Source organism: Cervus elaphus, chromosome 29 (assembly GCF_910594005.1).
Source record: "Cervus elaphus chromosome 29, mCerEla1.1, whole genome shotgun sequence".
Lineage (NCBI taxonomy): Eukaryota > Metazoa > Chordata > Mammalia > Artiodactyla > Cervidae > Cervus > Cervus elaphus.
Window position 1 is genome coordinate 50,236,282 of NC_057843.1, and position 21,895 is coordinate 50,258,176.

General features: G+C 43.3%; 1 protein-coding gene across 2 annotated transcripts in view; it reads left to right on the forward strand.

Moving 5' to 3' along the window:
- PCSK5 (proprotein convertase subtilisin/kexin type 5) overlaps nucleotides 1–21,895 on the forward strand; it is a 495,662-nt gene that overhangs the window by 464,638 nt on the left and 9,129 nt on the right. For both annotated transcript variants that reach the window (XM_043891234.1, XM_043891235.1), the window contains 6 exons: nucleotides 2,503–2,720; nucleotides 3,991–4,227; nucleotides 6,617–6,847; nucleotides 9,160–9,337; nucleotides 11,437–11,654; nucleotides 20,510–20,610. In XM_043891234.1, the coding sequence (XP_043747169.1) occupies nucleotides 2,503–2,720; nucleotides 3,991–4,227; nucleotides 6,617–6,847; nucleotides 9,160–9,337; nucleotides 11,437–11,654; nucleotides 20,510–20,610 (1,183 nt within the window). The remainder of the gene's footprint in view (nucleotides 1–2,502; nucleotides 2,721–3,990; nucleotides 4,228–6,616; nucleotides 6,848–9,159; nucleotides 9,338–11,436; nucleotides 11,655–20,509; nucleotides 20,611–21,895) is intronic.

The window sequence follows — 21,895 nt, forward strand, 5'->3', positions numbered from 1 at the left end:
TTGGAGTTTCAGCTTCAACATCAGTCCTTCCAATGAACACCCAGGACTGATCTCCTTTAGGATGGACTGGCTGGATCTCCTTGCAGTCCAAGGGACTCTCAAGAGTCTTCTCCAACACCACAGTTCAAAAGCATCAATTCTTTGGCACTCAGCTTTCTTTATAGTCCAACTCTCACATCCATACATGACTACTGGAAAAACCATAGCCTTGACTAGACGGACCTTTGTTGGCAAAGTAATGTTTCTGCTTTTTAATATGCTATCTAGGTTGGTCATAACTTTCCTTCCAAGGAGTAAGCGTCTTTTATTTCGATGCTTTTGACCAAGATATTTGGAAAGTGTCAGTTGCTCAGTCGCGTCCAACTCTTTGAAACCCCACGGACTGTAGCCCGCCAGTCTCCTCTGTCGGTGGGATTTTCCAGGCAATACTGAAGTGGGTAGCCATTCCCTTCTCCATGGAATCCTCCTGGCTCAGGGACAGAATCTGGGTCTCCTGCATTGCAAGCAGATTCTTTACTATCTGAGCCACCAGGGAAGCCCTAAGATATTGGGAGGACCTCTACAAATTTTGCCAACTGAGTCTTAAGAATGTCATGAGTGCATTAGACTAAACCAGAGGGCTGAGGGTAGTTAAGCAAGTGAAAAGTTGTAAAACTGGCCATACAGTGCAGACCTAAGTACATGGCCAATAAAATAGGTTCCTCAACAATAAGTCCCAGGTAAGGATAATCTTTTCCAAAGGGATTTATTTTAGTCACAGAAAAGGCAGTGGCCTGCCTGCAAGGGAAGGCTTCAATCCAATGTGAAAACATACAGACCATGGCGAAAGCTTATTTACATCCATTAGACAGAGGAAGTTTTATGTAATCCATTTGCCAGACCTCAAGTGGTCTGGGCAGTTTAAAATGTCAGGGAACAGTAGGAAGAGGCTTCCCTGGGTTGTAGTTTGCATAAGCAGGACAAGTAAGGTAAATATTTTTTGTGGCCTTGTTAATATTTCCCCATTAATACTGATTCATGAAGCCTATCATTTCATCATAGACTGAAGGTTTAATGCATGTAACCAGTGGTGGGGAGTGGGAATTTCAGAATCTCCAGTAGGACTGGCTTATTATACAGTCCAAACGAGAGCTTTCTCTTTTTATCCAACTAACAACTGTTGAATTTCCAAACTTGTTTTTCTTTTTCTGAGGCCAGCTGTTGGACCTTTCTAGCCAGTTTTTCTAAATCATTTGGAAAAAGATATTATAAAATATCATTTGGCTGTGACCGGTCCCTTTAAGAGCAGCATTCCTTGCAGAAATATCAACAAGATGGTTTCCTTTAGCTTCCAGACAGTCAAGTGAGAAGCCCCAAAACCGTAATAGCTAAAGTGACAGGCAAAAAGTATTATATTCACTAATTCTTAACACATAGGGGGCATTTTAAGTTTTATTTTCATTGCTTCCACAACATTCCAAAACCATGAGTTACTCTGAAAGCAATTCTACTCTCAATATAAATAGCGGCAGTTTTGTCCTTGGCTAAAGTACAACCCTGTATAAGAGCATATGATTCAGCCTGTTCAGTTAAAGTAGCCATAGCTAAAGATGCTGCCTCAACAACATCAAAAGGAGTGGTAATAACATACCCAGTACACTATTTACTATTGTCACCTTGTTAAATGAGACCATCAGTGAACCATGAGAAGTCGGGGTTGCCCCGTGGAGTTAATGTAGATCAGTATGAGGAATCAGAAGGTGGTCATCAGTGACAGAAGGGAGAGGAGTAGTCGGGTTACGGTTACTCTAACATAAAAGAATTAGGTGAGGAGCAGTTAACAAAGACTTCATAGGAACTGTCTGGCTGAGAAATGTTGAATGCGATGAGAATTCAGGAGAATCTCTACTGCACAAGGAACAAAAATGGCTAAAGGGGATTCCACAACAATTTTCTCAGTGGCCTCAACTGAAAGGGCAGTGGCTATAATGACTCTAAGGCAAGAGGGGTATCCCCATTCCACAGGGTCCAGTTGCTGGCTACAAGTACCCTATGGGGTCAGAGGTGGTCCCCATGTTCTAGGTGATTACTCCAAGGTCATTCCCCACGTTTTCACATGCAAAAACTGTATATGTCATTAAACCTTTAGAGCCTTTTAAAAATATTTTAACTGTTACATTTTAAACTTTTTAAATGAAAACCGTATTAGATGGGATAAAAAGCATTTTCTACTCTAACAAAAAAAAGAACAAAAATTAGGAGATAAAATAGAAAATCAGAAGATGACTAAACTAAAAAGTTGTCTTCAAACACCCTAAATTCACAAGGATAATACCTACCCCTTTCATTTAATTGTTTTTAAACCTGATATTTTTTTACTGCCTTCCCCAGGAAATCTGATGAATTCATTTTAGTTGACAACAGCCATAGTCCTTCCATTTTCAGCCCTAATTCTTGACTGCCAGGTGTGAGGCAACTCCCTAGCTGGAAAGATTCTCTAGTGGCTCCCTCTTCTCCCCACAGGGGCTTCTATGCAGATGACGATACTTGTGAGCGCTGCAGCTCTTCCTGCAGAACTTGTGAAGGAAATGCCACCAACTGTCAGTCCTGCGAAGGCGGCCTTGTCCTGGACCAGGGGGTGTGCCGGGAAACCTGCCCCGAGAGGCACGTGGCCATGGACGGGGTGTGCAAGCGCTGCCCAGAGATGTGTCAGGACTGCATCCATGAGAAAACATGCAAAGGTACCCGGGAGCCTCACAGGGGAGAGGGTGGGGGCCCACTATCTGAGAGTGGGATGTCCAAGAAGATCTGGGGGAAACCATCTCCATGCCTTTACTGAAATTGACCTCTATGGGGGTCAATGAGAAAACTGAGGGTGATATAAAGCCTTTTCATGATGGATTCTGGAAATTAAGACAGACAAGAGCCCATTTTTTTTTTTTTTTTTTTACAAGATTTCTCCTACACATGTCCTGGGCAGTTAGGGTGTGACAAGCACTGTCCCAAGTGCTAGAGATACAGACAAGAACCCAAAGTTTCTGCTGTTCTGATCACAAAACCTCATGGGAGAGGCTAATATTAACAAAACACAGAGGTGGCTGGAGAATTTCAACTGTTACAAAATATACAAAAGTAAGGATCAGGCAACTCTAAGACTCAGAGAGTAGCCCTCTAGCTAGGAACTTTCCCTGAGATTATCTCCTGAGAAAGGCTGTCTAATTTCCTCTGCAGAGTAAGACAGATTCATTTAAATGGCTCTGTCCTATCCAAAGGATTTGGTGTAACCTAAGTGCTTTCTGGAATTCCCCCACAAATAAGAGAATAGGCACAAATAAACACACAATGCATTCTTCATATGGATTAACCATGTATATTTCATTAGCTTACCCTATCAGTGAATGGAAAATTAACTATTCCACTAATTCTGAAACTTCTTTCTGTATTAAATAGAGCCAGCAGTGTTCAATAGAAGTTTAAAAATCTGTTAATGCTTTCTGAGCTTTCAGGACAATACATCCAGCATCTCAGCCCCGACACATCTTCCCTGTGGTCCAAGTGGCAGATCACTTCAGGATTTGAAACCAGGACCATCTAACTGGGCCACCATAAGTGGTCTCCTTTCCCAAGGCAGGGCTTGTGAGACAGGATGACATGCCCTGGGAGAGGGGTGGGTGTGTGCGTGTATGTGTTCAGTCATATCTGATTTTTGAGACCCCATGGACTGTAGCCCACCAGGCTCCTCTGTCTATGGGATTCTCCAGGGAAGGATACTGGAGCAGTTTACCATTTCCTTCTCCCGGAAATCTGTCTGACCCAGATACTGAACCCATGTATCTCCTGTGTCTCCTGCATTGGCAGGCAAATTCTTTGCCAGTTGCATCACCTGGGAAGCCCTGGGAGGATGGGGATGAGGCAAATGTACCCTGGAGTCAAATGGGTCAAAGAGGTAGGGGATGGGCTAGCCCACTGCAGAACAAATAAATTCCTTTCTGCTGCTTCCCCCTACCCCAGAGTGCATGCCCGAGTTCTTCCTGTATAAGGATGCATGCCACCAGTCCTGTCCCAGCCACTTCTACGCAGACAGGCGCCACTGTGTTCCCTGCCATGAAGACTGTCTGGAGTGCAATGGCCCCTCGGCGGATGACTGCGACCTCTGTGCCGATGCGTCCTTGGTTCTCTACGATGGGCAGTGTTTAGATGAGTGTCCAGAACGAACTTACCTTGAAAAAGAGACTCAGGTCTGCAAAGGTAAAGATTTCTGGGTGTGTGGCCGAGCACCATGTCCCAGGGAGCCCACGAGGATGATGGGTTTCTGCTGAGAGAAAGCAGGTCTGGGGTTTGCACAGTTCCAGCCCCAGAGCTGTGGTCTCAGCACTATACATGCTCTAGTTTATTATTTATTTTTAAATGAATCATTCCTTAGCTTTGTGACATAACTTATCAGCCCTGAATCATGTTGACCCCTCCTCACAACGGTAGCTGATCAAAAGGGATTCTCAGGTGAAGACTTATAACAGAGGTGATGAGACTTTGAAAGTCATCCAAAATAGAAAATTTTTCTTAAAATGTTAATCCATTAGAGGTTCACAGCAGTGGAAGGAAAGCTGTGCCACAGAGGGTTTTCTCCATGCGTTTTGTCTCCCTAAAGCCCCCTCCTCCTCCTCATCACCTGCAGGCAGCCTCTACTACCTGGGCTCCTCTATTCCACCTCCCATTTGGCATTTCAACCCCTATAGATTCAAGAAAGGATCTGTTATTAATTATGCCTCCTTATGTTTTAACTAGGCATGAATTCTTTGCTTCCTATTAGTTGTCAGGAAATAGAAAAATTAATTAAATAAACTGCCCACCACTAGAGGAATTCTCAAGCAAGTTAAGAGAAGCGTTCTGATTGAAAGGACTTTCCTTCCCCCCCCCCCAGTTTTATTGAAATATAATTGACATATATAGCCTTGTATAAGTTTAAGGTGTATGATGTGATGATTTGATATATGTATATATTGATAAATGGTGACCGCAATAAGGTCGACCAGCTAATACAGCCATAGTATTTTTTGTTTGTTTTCGGTAAGAACACTTAAGCTCTACTCTTAGCAACTTTCAAGTATACAATAAACTATTGTTAACTACAATCACAGGATTCGTTGCAATGAGGCAGTTAGTGGTAATTTAGTTCCTTGAAAGAAGTGAAAGTGTTAGTCGCTCAGTCCAGTCCAACTCTTTGTGACCCCATTGACCCCAGCACACTCCTCTGTCCATGGAATTCTTCAGGCAAGAATACTGGAGTGAGTTGCCATTTCCTTCTTCAGGGGAGCTTCTCAACCCAAGGATCAAATCCGGGTCTTCTGCACTGCAGGCAGATTCTTTACCATCTGAGCCACCAGGGAAATCAACTTAGCTCCTTATATTGCCACTAGCAACTACAAGCTAGCCATCCAGAGGCAGGCCCCCTAACCACAGTGAGAGCTCAGGATGAACTCACGTGGCCGGAGAACCTCGTGGCCACCCACATCTTAGAACGTATCCAGGAAATGTGTTTGGTCAAACGTGAAGATGAAGCATGTTCCTACAGCCTTTCTATCTAATCTTACAATCTGGATATACCTTTTTGTGTGTTTTACATAAAGCCCTACACATGAAGATGAGCGGCTGTACCTGTGTAGCCAACCTGATCGTGGTCACTACTTTGCAACATATGCATGTATCAAACCATCACATTGTTCACCTTAAACTTACACAATGCTGAATGTCATTTTTATCTCTATAAAACCGAGGGAAAGGGGCCGGGAGTGAGGGCATGAGGAGGCTGCAAACCTATAGGTCAGTTTCCACAAGAAGGTTAAAGACTCGGCCAGAAGCCACCTGCCTGCAGGCCATCCTGCCCACACTAGGGTAGGAACCGAGGATCGACTGGGCCTTTCTCTGGTGTTCAATAATAAAAGTAATCTGCAATATAGATAACTTTACAAGTTTAGAGTACATGTTCTTAATCTTCCTGATTTAATTTTCTTATTGAGAAAGCCCTCTGGTTCTCATCCCTGGTTGCCCATTAGAACCACCAGGGGAGCTTTAAAAAATACAGATGACTGAACTCAGGCCAGCTCAGCTATTGGGAATTAACTGTTATATTCCAGGCCCTCTAACAGGCACTCTGCTTTTCTAAATGACTATAAAAGAGGTTTGTTTGTTTGTTTTTTAATCAAGAGGTATTTACAACACACACTGGCAGTTGTTATGTTAGTAATAAGCTCAAACTACTGGGAGGTCAGCAGAGGACCACAGAGGAGGAGTTACAGTGGTGAGAAGCCCACAGACTAGTGTGTGACTTTGCTGCCACACAACTGCTGGTTATTATCACGCTGCAATCTGGGTAATTATGGCAGCTCTTACTAACATCTCTGAGGTGGCTGCTGCAGGAAGGGACTGCCTGCGGATTACAGAGAAAGTGAACCAGACATTTTTTTTCTCGTCTTGCAACAAGAATGCTCCACCCTGGAGCCCAACTTCTGGCCCCACGCCCTTGACACAGAGCCCTAGAAATCTCTGAGCAAGGACGCCGAGCACACTTTTCAAGGAACTGATTGCCTCGAGGGGCGACCTGACTCTCTCTCGTGTGCTATCCCCACCCGCCCTGCAGATTGTCACAAGTCCTGCCGCACCTGCTCGTCCTCGGGGGCCTGCACGACGTGTCAGGAAGGCCTGAGGGTGAACAACCACGGGGGCTGTGTGCCTCACACGGAATGCGCCGCCGTGGAGTACTGGGACAAAGAGGCACTAGCATGCAAGGCCTGTCACGCCAAGTGCCTCCACTGCACGGGGCCCGCGGAGAACCAATGTCAGACCTGCCTGCGCGACAGCCTTCTGCTCAGTGAGTAACTTCTCCTCCGAGGAGAGCTTCTCTTTCCCTCCATCCGGGAGACTCCCTTGTACAACGCCTGGTGCCCTGCAGGAATAGGTGTCTTTTTTTTTTTCAATTTTTTACACTGTATTTGAAAAATTTTGAAGCCTACAGAAAAGATGCAAGAGGGAGAATAGTACAAAGAACTCTACACACCTGCCCTGTACCAACTGACCCCCGCTGGCCTTACGTATGCTTTCTCTCACTCACCTCCCTGTAGAAAATATTTGAGCACTTCAGTCTTCCTTATCCATCTGTCTTAGCTCCTCTTTCACATCTCTCAGTAAACCTTCTTCCCAGCAGTTGCTGCTTCTTGAAACCATTCCAGATCTCCTATCTCATCCCAATGCCCAAAACTTCTTTTCTAATTATCCCCGATCTAGAGTGATACCAGAGACCACCTCAGGTGCCTTCATACAAACAGAAGATATCTTATCACCACAAGGTGATCTTCTCCCGAACCAGAGGTATAAATTAGACTAGAACTGAGATTTCAGTACTTGTGGTCCCCGCCAAAGCTAGATGCAGGATGTCAAAGTCCTGGTCTTCTCATATTCTCCCACCCTGCCCCTTACCGCCACCCCATCAGGGTCAGGCTACTTATAAACTAGATAACTCCTCTGGAGGCTGTGGTAGTCTGAATAAGGCTCTCCCTAAAAATGTACACGACCTAATCCTCAGACCCCGTGAATATATTACTTTATATGGCAAAAAATATTTGCATGTGTGATTAATTAATTTAGTAGGACTATTCTGTATTATCACAAGGGTCCTTATAAGAGGGAGGCAGGACAAAACAGTCAGTAGTTGAAGTCTATGTGACGTCAGACCATTGGAACATTGAGAAGAAACTGGAGGAGAAGGCTACAAGTCAAGGCATGCAGATGACCTTTAGAAGCTAGAAAAAGCAAAGAAACAGATCTTCCCTCAGAGTCTCTAAAAGGAACACAATTCCCTAGACCCACGTTAGACTTAGGACTTCCAGAATAATAAATTTGCAGTATTCTAAGCCTACACATTTGTGGTAAGAGGAACCTAATACACAGGTGCTTCAACTTAGGGGGATTCAGACCTCCCCCCTAGTTAACTAGATAACATTAGCTAGACAATAAACCACTGTCAACATCCACCTTTAACAGAACAGCCACTAAACCAAAACTGGCATTGTGCTGGGTGCTGGAAAAGCAGAGATGAAGGACATGACCGCTGTCCCTAAGCAGCTGAGAGTGTCCAAGGACAGATTTTGGGTGGATCAACAGCACTAACATGAACTCTAATATCATTTAGGGTTTTTTGTTGTTGTTCCCACCAGTGCCTGTGCAAATGCTGATTGAAGTTACAGAGACAAACCGGCTTCTGGTCTAGAGGTCTGTGACCAGTGGCTCATATTAACAAGGCAGGAGAGCCTGGCTTCTGTTCAATGAGGTTAAGCAAAAGTCGGAAGAAGGTGCCTCTAAGACTGCATGTTAAACTGTGAAGCCAGAAAATCTCATGTTTTAACTTTATCATGAATCCACCCTTGCCTTCCACACCCTAAATATTGTCAAGGAAGGTAAAAAGGCAAGAATCAAGACTCCACTGGGATGGGTGGAGGAAGGACTGGGGTTATGTGGGGGTGAACAACAAACCTCCAACTCATCTTGCTGAGCAGAGGATTCATGGTTAGAATCTAATTCTTTAAATACATGGACAAAAAGAGAGTCTCACTGCCCAGAGAGCTCTGTGTCTCAATGGTCATGTTGTATGTCTGCCCTCCTACCACTGAGGAAACGAAGTTTAAAATTTCATTTTAATTCATTTGCATTTCAAGAGTCACACTGTCTGTGACTTTACCACAGCAAAGCTGAGGGCAAAATCTTACAATTTCAACTATTTTTAGCCTAAACTATAAGAACTTGTCATCGCACTGGTCCTGCACTTTGCTTTCTTCAATGGAGCCCTGATTCCTGCTATCCCAGTGCCCCTGCCCCAAATGTTCTCCCCATCCTGGGAGACCCTTAACTTCCTTCTGCACACTTTGACAGACAGTGGTTTCTGTCCTGCCCACCACAGTCCATCCACTCTGACCTCTGTTTTACCTCAACTCCTAATGACCTTATGGTTGATTCTTGGACATGCATCTTAGCTCCTTGGATATCCATCAGCCCGCAGGGCCACTGTATCATTCCTCCTGCATCCCCTCTCATCACCCCCCACCCCGGTAAACAGTGGGGAGCATATAGAGCTTAGGAAGGACCCATGTCATAGTTGATATCAAGTCAGACTCTTTCCTCCCTTGGCAGACACAACCTGCGTGCAGGACTGCCCCGAAGGCTACTACGCTGATGAGGACAGCCACCGGTGTGCCCCCTGCCACAGCTCTTGTAGGACATGTGACGGAAGACACAGCATGCAATGCCTCTCCTGCCGGCCAGGCTGGTTCCAACTGGGACAGGAGTGCCTGACCCAGTGCAGAGAAGGGTAAGGTGCTCAACACACTATCCCATAACCACTCCAGATATCACTGTTAGCAAGCCCATTCTGCATATGAGGAAGCTAACTCCTGGAACACTTAGACAGCCAGACTGAAGTCTTACTGCCAGTAAGAAACAAAGATGAGAGTCCAACCCAAATGTAATTGCTCTCTAGAGGATTTCAGCCAGTTCACAGTAATGGAAGAGTAAACAGGAAAGGCAGAGGGACCCAATGAGATAACACACAGAGTCAGACTCTCAAGTCAGACCCACGTGCCAAACATCACCAATTGGAAGGACACAATAATTACAAGGCAGAGGTGATTCTTCTCTTAGAGAAGTCTATGACCATGAAGGCAGGTTCTTTCTCTTCTGGATCTGTTCTGATCATATTTAAAACATGAGGTCTAAGCAATGGACGTGGAGCATTGATTTTTGTAAAGGGCACAATTTCCATCAAATATCTCCACTTTTACCCCACTAATTCTCCAACCTGCCATGCCCCCATTAATCCACAAATTGCAGGTTTAGCTACCATAAGCAACTTAGATGCACAGATGTGTCCTTTTAAAAGCATCTCACAGAAAAGAGGTCTCCATCCTATGCTTATTCTGTTAGGAAACACTGAGTGTGTTTATCAGAAGGTCTGGTTACCAGCATATTTGGAAGAGGATTTGACTGGGTCATCTCTTCTGCCACCAGGCATCCCCAGAAAAGATAAAGACTGATTACAGGTCTACTGTTAACTCTTCCCTCCCAGTCAGTAACCTAAAGCATTGAGAGTTTCCAGACCCAAATTGCAGGGCTATAATCTTGGACTTTCCCCAAATGCGCACATCTCTTATCGTCAGTTTTACAGCAATTACTGCTTATATTATTGTCTTGTGTTTTGATTCATCTCATTCATTCAACACATCCTTAATAAAGAGTTAGGGTGAGTAATACAAAGACTTTGTAAGAGCCTATTCTTCTTATATGTCTCTTTCCCAGAAAATTATAAGCTCCTGGAAGAAAAACACATCTTATTTTTCACACAAGTTTCTACAACACTCAGCACAGAGCCACACACATTAGCAGCTCTCAAAAAACACCAGTCACATAAGTCAATAAAGAAAGGTTCCTGCCAGACTAGAGAGGGGATGGGGCGGCCTGGCTCAGCCCTTCGTCTTTATCTTAGTAAGTACTTGAAAAATCTGGATCCCATATAAAGAATCTCCATCTTCCCCAAATCAAGTCATTAGATAGTCTTATGCAGACACACACACACAAAATCTAAAAAGATTGCAGAACATGCAATTAAGAAAACAATTACTCCATAATAAGTGAAGTTCCCTTTTGGAAGTGAGGCACAGGTTGCCATAAATCCCTTAAATGGGGAATAAATAGGGTTCAATTAGATATAAATGGCTATTTTATTGAAATAGTTCCTTTCGGAAAAATCACTGATCCACATGCATAAACTTTGTATGCTAAATCCCCTTGGGAAGGCAGGTGTATACTCTTCTGTACCCTGACCCCATGCACATCATTATTTTGGTGTTTAACCTCAGAACGTTTTTAAGGCCCAGTTACTGCTTGTACTTATGCATGAGATCCTCTTCCAGGCTACGAGGTTCAAATGCTTTCATAGTCACCTCATACAAGAAAAAGGGCATCCCTGATGACTCAGACGGTAAAGAATCTGCCTGCAATGCAAGAGAACCATGTTCAATCACTGGATTGGGAAGATTCCCTGGAGAAGGGAATGGCAATCCACTCCAGTATTCTTGCCTGGAGAATTCCATGGATAGAGGAGCCTGGCTGACTACAGTCCATGAGGTCTCAAAGAGTCGGACTTGACTGAGCAACTGAACAACAAATTTGTGTGATCTGTGCTAGGTCCTTCCAACTGTGTCATCTAACTTAATCCCCACAAATAGCAGGGAGGGATTGTAACGTCCAATTCATGGATAAGAAACTGAGACTCAATAGATGTATTAGTATAATTGGTAATGAATCTAATAAGTAGATTCTAAAAGCACTCAGTTTGTAACCATGATTTTTTTCCACCACACCCAGCCTCTGAGCAAGCTGAGTACTGATCCTTTGCTTCTCTCCTTGGTTCAGATATTATGCAGATAACTCCACAGGACAGTGCAAGAGATGCAGCAGGAGCTGCAAGGCCTGCCAGGGCCCGCAGCCCACAGACTGCCTGTCCTGCGATCCATTCTTCTTTCTGCTCCGCTCCAAAGGACAGTGTCACCGCACCTGTCCAGAGCATCACTACGTGGAGCAAAGCACCCAGACCTGCGAGAGATGCCACCCGACCTGTGATAAATGCAAAGGTGAGGGCCCATCTAATCATTTTGCACATGTGAATGGAAAAATGCAAAGTTTTTCTTTCTGCGTTGTCCTTCTCTCCTTTCGTCACCTTTGGAGGTTCCTCTTGCTTGCCAACCTCATAGCCGATTCTCTCTACGATCAGCACCCAGTGCTCTCTTTCAGCTTCCGTGCATCAGCCCTCAACCCCTAAACGCTCCTGCACCACACCGCTGCCTCATCAGATCCTCCCATCCTTCAAGGCCCAGATACAGACATCATCCCCTACAGCAAGTGTTCTCCACCTATTGCCTTCCTTCTCTGCCTGACTAACGTGGAATCTGCCAAGCAGAATTAATTTCATTATTTCAACAATTATGTTGGCCTAAAATTGTTCCAAGCTCCATCTTATTCTCCAGAGACCTACTTGTCCGTCTCAGAGATTCTTAAAATCAACATGTCCCAGAGTAAACACAATCTGGGTTTCCTCTGATACTCACTCCTTCTGTTAATGGATCCACTGTCCAACCAATTGCCCAGGTCTGATATCTTGACGTTATCTTTCATTTGCCTCCTGTACACTCACATCCCCTCCAACAACAGTAAACTTCATAGGCCTATTATTCTCCCCACTAAACAGTTCTCTGCTCAGATTTCTTTCTCCATTCTTACTATCCTGATTCTTCATTCTTAGTATCTTAGATGATTTTCTGAAACAGGAGGAACATCACCCAACTCCGGTCTTGCTACTCCATACCCAGGTCATTCTGTACAATAAGTAATGCCAGCGCAATCTTTCTAAAATTCAAATTTGCTCATTTTTCTCCATAGTCTGACACAGAATATTATGGTGAATTCCTCTCAACATTTCAGAAAGAAATACCTCCTATGATATTTTTATTCTTAAAATGTATTAGATTAATGTTGACAGCTGGTAGGATACATGCAGAAAACTAAGATCATGGCATCCAGTCCCATCACTTCATGGGAAATAGATGGGGGAACAGTGGACACAGTGGCTGACTTTAATTTTCTGGGCTCCAAAATCACTGTAGATGGTGACTGCAGCCATGAAATTAAAAGACGCTTACTCCTTGGAAGGAAAGTTATGACCAACCTAGACAGCATATTAAAAAGCAGAAACATTACTTTGCCAACAAAGGTCCATCTAGTCAAGGCTATGGTTTTTCAGTAGTCATGTATGGATGTGAGAGTTGGACTATAAAGAAAACTGAGTGCCGAAGAATTGATGTTTTTGAACTGTGGTGTTGGAGAAGACTCTTGAGAGTCCCTTGGACTGCAAGGAGATCCAACCAGTCCATCCTGAAGGAGATCAGTCCTGGGTGTTCACTGGAAGGACTGATGTTGAAGCCGAAACTCCAATACTTTGGCCATCTGAGGCGAAGAGCTGACTCATTGGAAAATACCCTGATGCTGGGAAAGATTGAGGGCAGGAGGAGAAAGGGACGACAGAGGACGAGATGGTTGGATGGCATCACCGACACGATGGACATGTGTTTGGGTGGATTCTGGGGGCTGGTGATGGACAGGGAGGCCTGGCATGCTGCGGTTCATGGGGTCACAAAGAGTCGGACACGACTGAGCAACTGAACTGAAGGATACATTCCCATTAACCTTTTCAAAATCATCTTGGCTATAACTAGCTCTTTTCCTATATAAATTTTATAATCAGTCACATATCTTTAAAGAATCCCTTGGATATTAATTAGCATTGCACTGAAATCCATCTTTACAATCCGGACATCCTTATGAACATCGTATAGCTATCTCTCCAATCTATGCTCTCACTTTCTCTCCTGATACTTTAAATAAATGTTTTCTATCTTTAAAAAGTAACTGAATTCTTTCCTCAGTCAGTCCTCTTAGTTTATGGTCTCAACTCTCCTTCCATATACCTTGAACCTGGAACCACCCAGAACCACTCAGCAGCCACCAAATAAGATCATCACTTTCATGCCTCCATGACTTTTGTCTGTGCATTTCTTCCTCCTGGAGAACAACACTCTATTATAAAGTCTCAAGTTAAAGACCCAGGTTGAATGTCACCTTCTCTGTGAAGCTTTACTTAGTCTTCCCAGAAACCTTCCTTCTTCCTAATTTTACAGTCACAGCTGTTTTTACATTACATTTCAATTAAACATGTCTGTCTCTCTTACTAATTGTAAGACCCTCAAATCAAGGACTGGACCACATTCATTTTGTAGCCCCTATTTCTAGTCTAGAGCATCATACACAGTAAGTTTCCATTAAGTGTTTACAAAATGGATGAATGAATAGAAAACAAATAAATTCTAATGTCTTTTTGCAAATCAAAAAATGTCAGGCACTCTGTAACCAACCAGTCCTCTGTTAAGCTCTCAGACTGATCTTTCTACCTGACTAACACTGTAAGGACGCCTCTCTGCTTAAATAAGACTCTCCATTGATTTCAGGGTAGAATCTTAACTTAGTTTTGCATAGACATTCTTCATGAGACTCTGCTCATAGTCACCTCTCACCCCTCCTCCTCCTCCACCATCCTCTAATCCAAGCACAATTAGTTACTGTAAACCTAAGCCAACCATGCTGCTTCTCCTTCTGGAGTTCATCTCTGGCCTGTTTTGTCTGGCTACCTCTTTTAGACCCATTAGAGTCAGCATTGTCTCTAGAAAGCCTCCGGTAACCCGTCTCCACTTACCTGTGTTTGGTAAGCACTCTACAATCATTCACCTTTTTATTTATGCAACACTTATGCAGCACTACGACCCAGATAATGTCAATACAACTGTCAACAGGAAAAACAGGTTCTCTGCAGTCGAAAGGGCATATTTTATAATTGCTTGCTTACTTTTTTGTCTCTCTTTCTCTAGACTGAGATCCTCAAAGGCACACAGTAATGTGTCTTGCTTACCTTGGCTTCTCTAGCACTTGGCACGGTCACGGGAACGGCTGGCAGCAGCAGCGGGCTGCTTCAAGGGCTCCTGCGGGCGATGGTGGGGACCTCAGGCCAGGGCAGCAGGGGTCTGGTTCGCAGGCAGCGCCCCGCGCCTGCCCAAGGCCCGGGTTATGGTAGCAGCTACCACGGTCCTCAACACACCTAAGGCGGTGGAGCTCTGCGCTCTGTACAGCCTGGACGTCAATCCGTCATGACCGTCAGCGTGCCCTCCCCAGCCCCCCGCAGCTGAGGCAGCCAAGAAGTCCATCTCCAACTGCGAAGCGATGGAGAAGCTGGTGGGCATGGCGCACACCGGCTTTCCAAGGGCACCACAGGCCTCCTCACCTTCAAGGGTGAGGTGGAGACACGAGAAGTCAGTTCTTTCCTGGCCTGCCTCCAGGGCAAGGCCATTCAGCTCAGCAGCTTCGCGGACGTCCTCAAGGTGAGCAGGGCCGAGTTCAAAATGGATTTCACCTCCCGCCACGACTGGGACTCCTTCACCTGTGATGGAAGGAGTGAACGAGACGCTGCCGGGAGAGGCCGAACACGATTCCGGTGGCAGCGTGGGGCTGCCCAGAAAACGGCTCCTCCTGAAGGAGCAGGGCTCAGAGAAGCTGGGCCAGGAGGTTCTGCTCGAGGAGTCTAAGTCTGAGGAGATGTGGCAGGTGACCCCGCCTGGGAGGAGATGGCCGACCCGAACTCCCACACCTTCAGTCTGGGGGACCCTGGACCTTGAGGCCCAGCACCACGCATCTTCTTCCAAGCCGCGGGCGCCTTGCGCGGGGTGATGCTCACAATCACAGGCCAGGCTTAATAAAGCCGGGGTTTGTGGCCTCCGGGTTTCGTTTGATTAGACCAAACACCTGAGCGATGCCTCAATTAAGAACTGGTTCCTCAAGCGCAGAAATATCTGCAGCTGAAACAGCAGACAGAAGAGCGCCAGAGAGGCAGAGGCACGGGAGCAGAGCAAAAGGAAAACAGAAAGAACTAGAGGAAGTGGAGAGAAGGCAGAGAAGCTTCCGCATGAGGGAACAAGAGCAGAGGGGCCGGGAATTCCATCAGAATCTTTCCAGAAGCTGCAAGTAAAGGAGCAAAATGCTGCGAGGGGAAAAAAAAAACACAGAGAAAGGAAACCACAGCAGGTCAGGAAGAGTCTGCAGCCCATAATGCTGATTGCGGGGCGGCTGAGCCAGGCCAAGGTACCGGCCCGCGTGGCGCCCACGCTCTCCATCTCCAGCGTGGACCGCCTCTTCCTGCTAAGATGTAACCTGTGGGGTTTTTTTTTGAAACTCCCAGCCACGGCCTCCCTCCTCCTTCGCTGGTTGCAACCGTAACCTCCTCTCCCCCCAAATTGTCTTAACATGAAGAGGGGGAAAAACTTGGCTTGAGGGCTCGATACAGTTTTTGTCTTGTTTTAAAGTAACTCTAAGTAACATAAACATTAAATTACTCATAGCTAGAAAGTGCTTATAGGCTAGTGGACAACCTCAACTATCCTGGGAGTGGTCATGTGCTATAGTAGTACTAGAATTTTATTATGCATCTCACCGCCTCGTGTGTCACTTATGATCAATAGAAAGATAATCTAAGCCAGCTATATCTGTTTTTTTTCATAGTCACATTTTTAAAAATAAACAAGTACAATTAATAATATATTAACCAACATATAAAAATATTTAACATATTGTCAATATGAAAATTATTTAGATTATACTTTCTTTTTTTTGTACTGAGTCTCAAAATCTGATGTTTACTTTACATTTTCGCACAATTCAAATTGGAGTAGCTACATCACAAGTGCTCAATAGTCAATGTATGGCTGCTGCTGCTGCTGCTAAGTCACTTCAGTGGTGTCTGACTCAGTGTGACCCCATGGACCGCAGTCCACCAGGCTCCTCTGTCCCTGGGATTCTCCAGGCGAGAATACTGGAGTGGGTTGCCATTTCCTACGCCAACTGTATGGCTAGGAGCTACCATATTGGACAGCTCATTTCTAATTTAGAACAGTGGTTTCAGATTGTATTTTAGCAGTGGGCCATCTTCTTCAGATGAAACCTTTGGCTGAATCCTATTATGTAAATAATCAGGGCAGAGCTGCTGAGATTGGAGCAGAACAGGATATCAGAGCCCCATCTGATGCCCCCATTTGTCCCCTCCCAAGCACTTCCAGGCAGTTCTTGAGGCAGCTCCATGAATCCATAGCATACAGTGGTACCCATTCTTCACTCATCTACAATTGATTTTAATCTTTCAAAGAATTACCTCCCAAACAAACTGCATTTAAATAATCATTAATTTGTGTTCTCTCTTTTTTTTTTTTTTTCCATTTCAGAGGCATGTATAGTTGCTGCTCAGAACTTTTAATCAGGATCAGATAACAAACAATAGATTATAGTGAATTGGGGGTGAAGTGGGAGAGTAGTGGGAACTTTTCATTGTCATTGGCCCTAAGATAGTAAATATTGATTTGGAAAGTTGAAGGTAGTACCTCTGCTGCCACAGTTACTAGATATGTGGGGCTATCATTCCATTTAGGATTGCCAGATAAAACACTGTATTTTAATTTCCTACATATAAAAACACAAGTCCCAACTCCCTAGTTCAGTGCAGTGCTACTTGGAGGAGGAGAAACATTTGTTAATAGTTTCTAATCAGGATCAGGCAACCATCATTAGGTAAGTTAATGTCTCAACATCAGTCAATCAAAACAGGGCAACAACAGCTTTTTAAGAATTTTGTAGGGATTGGAAAAATTTTTAGTGATGTCAGCACAGTTTGAAAAAACTACAAATTTCTTTAGTTGGATTTGGGATTTCCTGAGTAAATTAATGATGATGGTTTGGAGCGTTCCCAGGCTCAAAAATTCACCAATACCTTCAGATGATGGAATACTAGTCAGTATTAAAGAGAGATGAGCTATCAAGCCATAAAAAGACACAGAGGAAACTTAAATACCTATTAGTGAAAGAGGCAACTCTGAAAAGGCTTCATACTGTATAATTTCAACTATGTGACATTCTGGAAATGGTGTGGTTGTGGTGGGGGGGGGTGGGGGTGGATAGGGAGAGATGAATAGGCAGAGAACAGAAGATTTTTAGGGTAGTGAAAATATTCTGTATGATACTAAAATGATGGATACATGCAATTATACCCTTGTCCAAGCCCATAGAATACTCAACACAAAGAGGGAAACCCAACATAAACTGCAGACTTAGGGTGATTATGATATGTCAAAGAAGGTTTATCTTTGTTTAAAAAAAATTCCATTCTGGTGAGTCATGTTAATAATGGGGAAGGCTATGCATGTGTGAAGGCAGGAGGTATCAGGAAATACTTGTACCTCTCTGTCAAAGATTTTGTTGTAAACCTAAAATTGCTCTAAATGAATAATAATAGTAAAGTCTTAAAGATAAAGTTCATCAGCACAGCTTCCCTGAGATTGTATTCCAGGGATGACAGGGCATAGCTGGGTGAATCTTAAAGCCACTCTGAGTGTTTGTGCCTCCCCTCATGTATTTGATGTGAACCTGGAGTATTCCTGGTCAATGCTTTCTGTCTTTGATGTTCATTTCTTCTGCCTTCCTTTCTTCACCTACCACACACATCCTTTGCTGGTTAAGGAATCTTTGTGCTGCCTTCTGATTTTGCAATATAGAGATTACAAAATGTGGGGACAAGTTTTCTCCTGGGTTGTAAACTGGGTGAAAAAACAAAGGATGAATTCTTTCCTTCTTAAAGTGTTAGCTGTCATACTAAGAAATGAGAGTGCATAAAGGGTACAGGGAAAATTTCCCACCCTAAATAAGTAATTTACCAAGTAGATTGTGTTTCATTCACATTTGACTGCCCAATAATATTAGGCTGTTATAAAATACTTAAAAGAACTGAAGGGGTTGGGGAAGGACAACCTACTAAGGACCAGGATGTATCTTTTATGTACCATGTTTCTTTATAATTAGCTCTTTCCTTGCCTTCCTGCATTTCACTTTGTATTTATCCTCCACACAAAATTGTTTTATATAAAAATCCAGGCTGGTTAACCAAAGCCTCCTAAGTCTCTCAAGCTGCCTCTCTTCCAGTGTGGAATGACACCATAGACAGACCCTGGGGTGGCTCTGCATTATTGAATTCATCCCATGGGGGTCAACCAAGGGAGAGCAGATGGTGAGCTGTTTTGAATTTTAGGGAAATACCAAAGCTGTCTTTATAGGTCCCAAGGTTCCTACAGATCCTTCGAAGCAATGATAAATGTAAGGTGTTAAACTTGAAAAAAAAAATAGAAAACATTCTGGAAATTAACAAACTACCTTTTGCAAAAGACACAGAGTACCCTAAGTATGCAGATTTTGTAACAAATCAGTGTAGGCGATGTAAATGGAGTCCTGGCTTGTCACCCAGAGGTGACAGGTAGTACCTTTGGGAATTTCCCAGAATCCAAGCCAAATTGCTCCTGGCCTCCAGGAAAATGTAAGCAAACTTACAACCCAGATTTTGTGACCTAACCTTTTACACACTTTTTTCCCCCTCTGTTAATTTCTCCTACCTTTAATTTCTCTTCATAAAGGAAAAAAACCCACATTTTTGTGTTTTAAAATTGGAGTAAGACACTGAAGATAAATTTTAGAAAACTGGCGAGGGGGAAGGAAAGAAGTAGGAGAAGATTGATTCTTTCATCAGAGACCACAACTGTGTTCCAGAACATGTAGGAAATTCTACATGAAGCTGGAGGGAATATAGAAATAGAATGGCTTTGAATTTATATCACTATAGGCAGCCCCCAATCTTAAGAAGTTTGGTAATAAAGATTTATTATCTGAGCTGTTGTTCAGAAGTCAGAATTCACTTTTTCATAGAAACATTATAAATGATCGAGTTCATAGATCAGATATGAAAAGTAGATTGAAATCCATAGTGAATTTAAGATGAGGACTCAAGGTTCTACTTCGAGTTCAACTAACCACCGATTACAATATTTTTCTAATGGAAAGATCTATAGATCATGTTCCAGCTCACGGTGTCAGGCACATTCCATGCCCCATCGTCTCCCTGCTCTTGCTTCTCTTTCTAATGCAGTGAACTAGAGCTCAGCTCTCCTGTTCCCAAACTCTCTCCAGAAGTTATCCCTTGCTAACTGCATAGAAAGAAATGCTTGGGTTAGTCATTCTTTGGGTCTCTGAATTATGAGAGAAATGTATTACCTCCACTGGAAGCAGACTTCCTCCACCTGGTTCATGTGTGAAGGCAAGTAGTATGATCAAAGAGCTCTGCACTGTCAGTCAACAAACCTGTTCTAACTCTTGACTCAGCCATTCTCCATGTAACCTTGACTGACGAATTCATGTGTCTGGGCATTAGTTTACATTTATTTAAAAATTAAATAAATAGGATGTCACATTTCTGAGAAGAGAGTTTACTGCTTTCTAGAGAATTTCAAAGGAACCTATCATGACAATGCTCAAAATTAAGAACTACTGGACAAAATGATCTGCTAAATTCTTTTAGCCCTAGCATTTTAAATTGCGAGTCTGGTGTTATTTCTTAATTAGGAACTGCCAAGTCATGATTTACTCATCAAGTTTTGGAGCCCTTCAAATCACTCTCATCCTCTCTACTAGTTAAACTATAAGCAGAATGATAAATCAAAACTATTAGAAACTTTCTACATGATTTGTCATTCTCTGAAAATCTTTTCTTTTGCTGTAATAAAATATCTGTCATCTCCTAACCCATAATTTCCAAACTGAGAGTTTATGTTGATTAGACTAACTGGGTAAGTTTTAGGTCTTTACTTGGTATCTCATAGACTTTGTTTTTCCATATTCTCAATCATTCACCTTTCTACTTCAAGTTATTTGGCATGTTCCTTGCTCCTGTTTCAGATCCAAGACAGAGATTGAAATCTAAGGTCAGTCTCATAACTTGGAATCTTTCTTTTTTGTCTTTCAGGGAAAGGAGCATTGAACTGCTTATCCTGTGTGTGGAGTTACCACCTGGTGGGAGGACTGTGTACCTCGGACTGTCTTGTGGGGGAGTTCAGAGTGGGAGAGGTACAGAGCTGGGTGTGGTGTGCCTTCAACCATTGCTGCAGAGGGACGTGAGCTAGTTTCTGCTTGTCCTTCTGGGCAAAGTCCAAAAAAATCATAAAATCGCTATACACACTATAGCTCAGGTTTAATATTTGTAAATCTTCTACCATTGCATTGTGGAATAATGGCACTACCCATCTGTAACCTTAATTCCAATCAAAGGAACTGAGAAGACCTGAGAGAAATGATGGGAAGTTATTTAATGAGGACAACAATATTTGCTCACAACCCTAGAAGTTTCAGGTCTACATAGGAATATTATGCCAGAAATAAGAACTGTCTTCTCTTCTCCCCCTCTGCTGACTAACCTGAAACATCTAAAGAATGTTAGAACTACACAACCAATGTTGGTCCTTCACCTCCTCCCTTCACAATCAAGAGAGAGACGTTTCATTTGCTAGCCTAGAAACCATGGATTCTGAGTCCACTTTTTTTTTAATTTATTTTTTTACTGAAGGATAATTGCTTTACAGAATTTTGCTGTTTTCTGTGAAACCTCAACATGAATCAACCATAGGTATACCTGAGTCCACTAACTTCTTGATTGTGTTTCCAAACTTTAGAAATTAAGTAAATGGTAAAACTCACATGACCAGGCATATGCACTTATGCCTATCTCTTTAAATTCGGATAAGAGCCCTGAATACACTTTGGAGAAACTGAGAATCTGAGAGGTTAAATACAGTACACTGATAAAGATTATACAAGTAGTAAATAACAAAGTTGGGATTAAACCCAGGGGTTCTGACTCCTAATCCAGGATTTGATGAAATCTCAGCTGAGAAAGCATCTTATCAGCACCTGGAACTTGCCAAACAGTGGCAATTTTCATTCCTTCTTTTTCTGCCTTCCAAAGTGCAGAAGTGAAATAAGAAGGTATGTTCCCTCATCCACATTTTCAGCACCAGTGAAATGAAGCAGCCTATTGGGAGGGAAGTCACTTTATTTAATCTCTCAACAATCTTTCCACTGATATTTCACTGTGTTAGCTAAACAGTCACAATTTATATTATCCTAGGGCAGAGGCACACAAGAATCTTAATAGCCACAGAGGCCGGGCAGAGCATATAAATGAGTGAAGAGTGCTGGGTAAAAAAAAAAAACAAACAGTGCAAACTTGACCATAGGCAGAGTATAACATTTCATCTATGTGTTGGTGACATCAGAGCACATTCTGAGGATTGTATCAAATAGGAGAGCGCAAAAAGGGGCCACTGCCACTCAGCTCTATCTGTGATATGGGAGT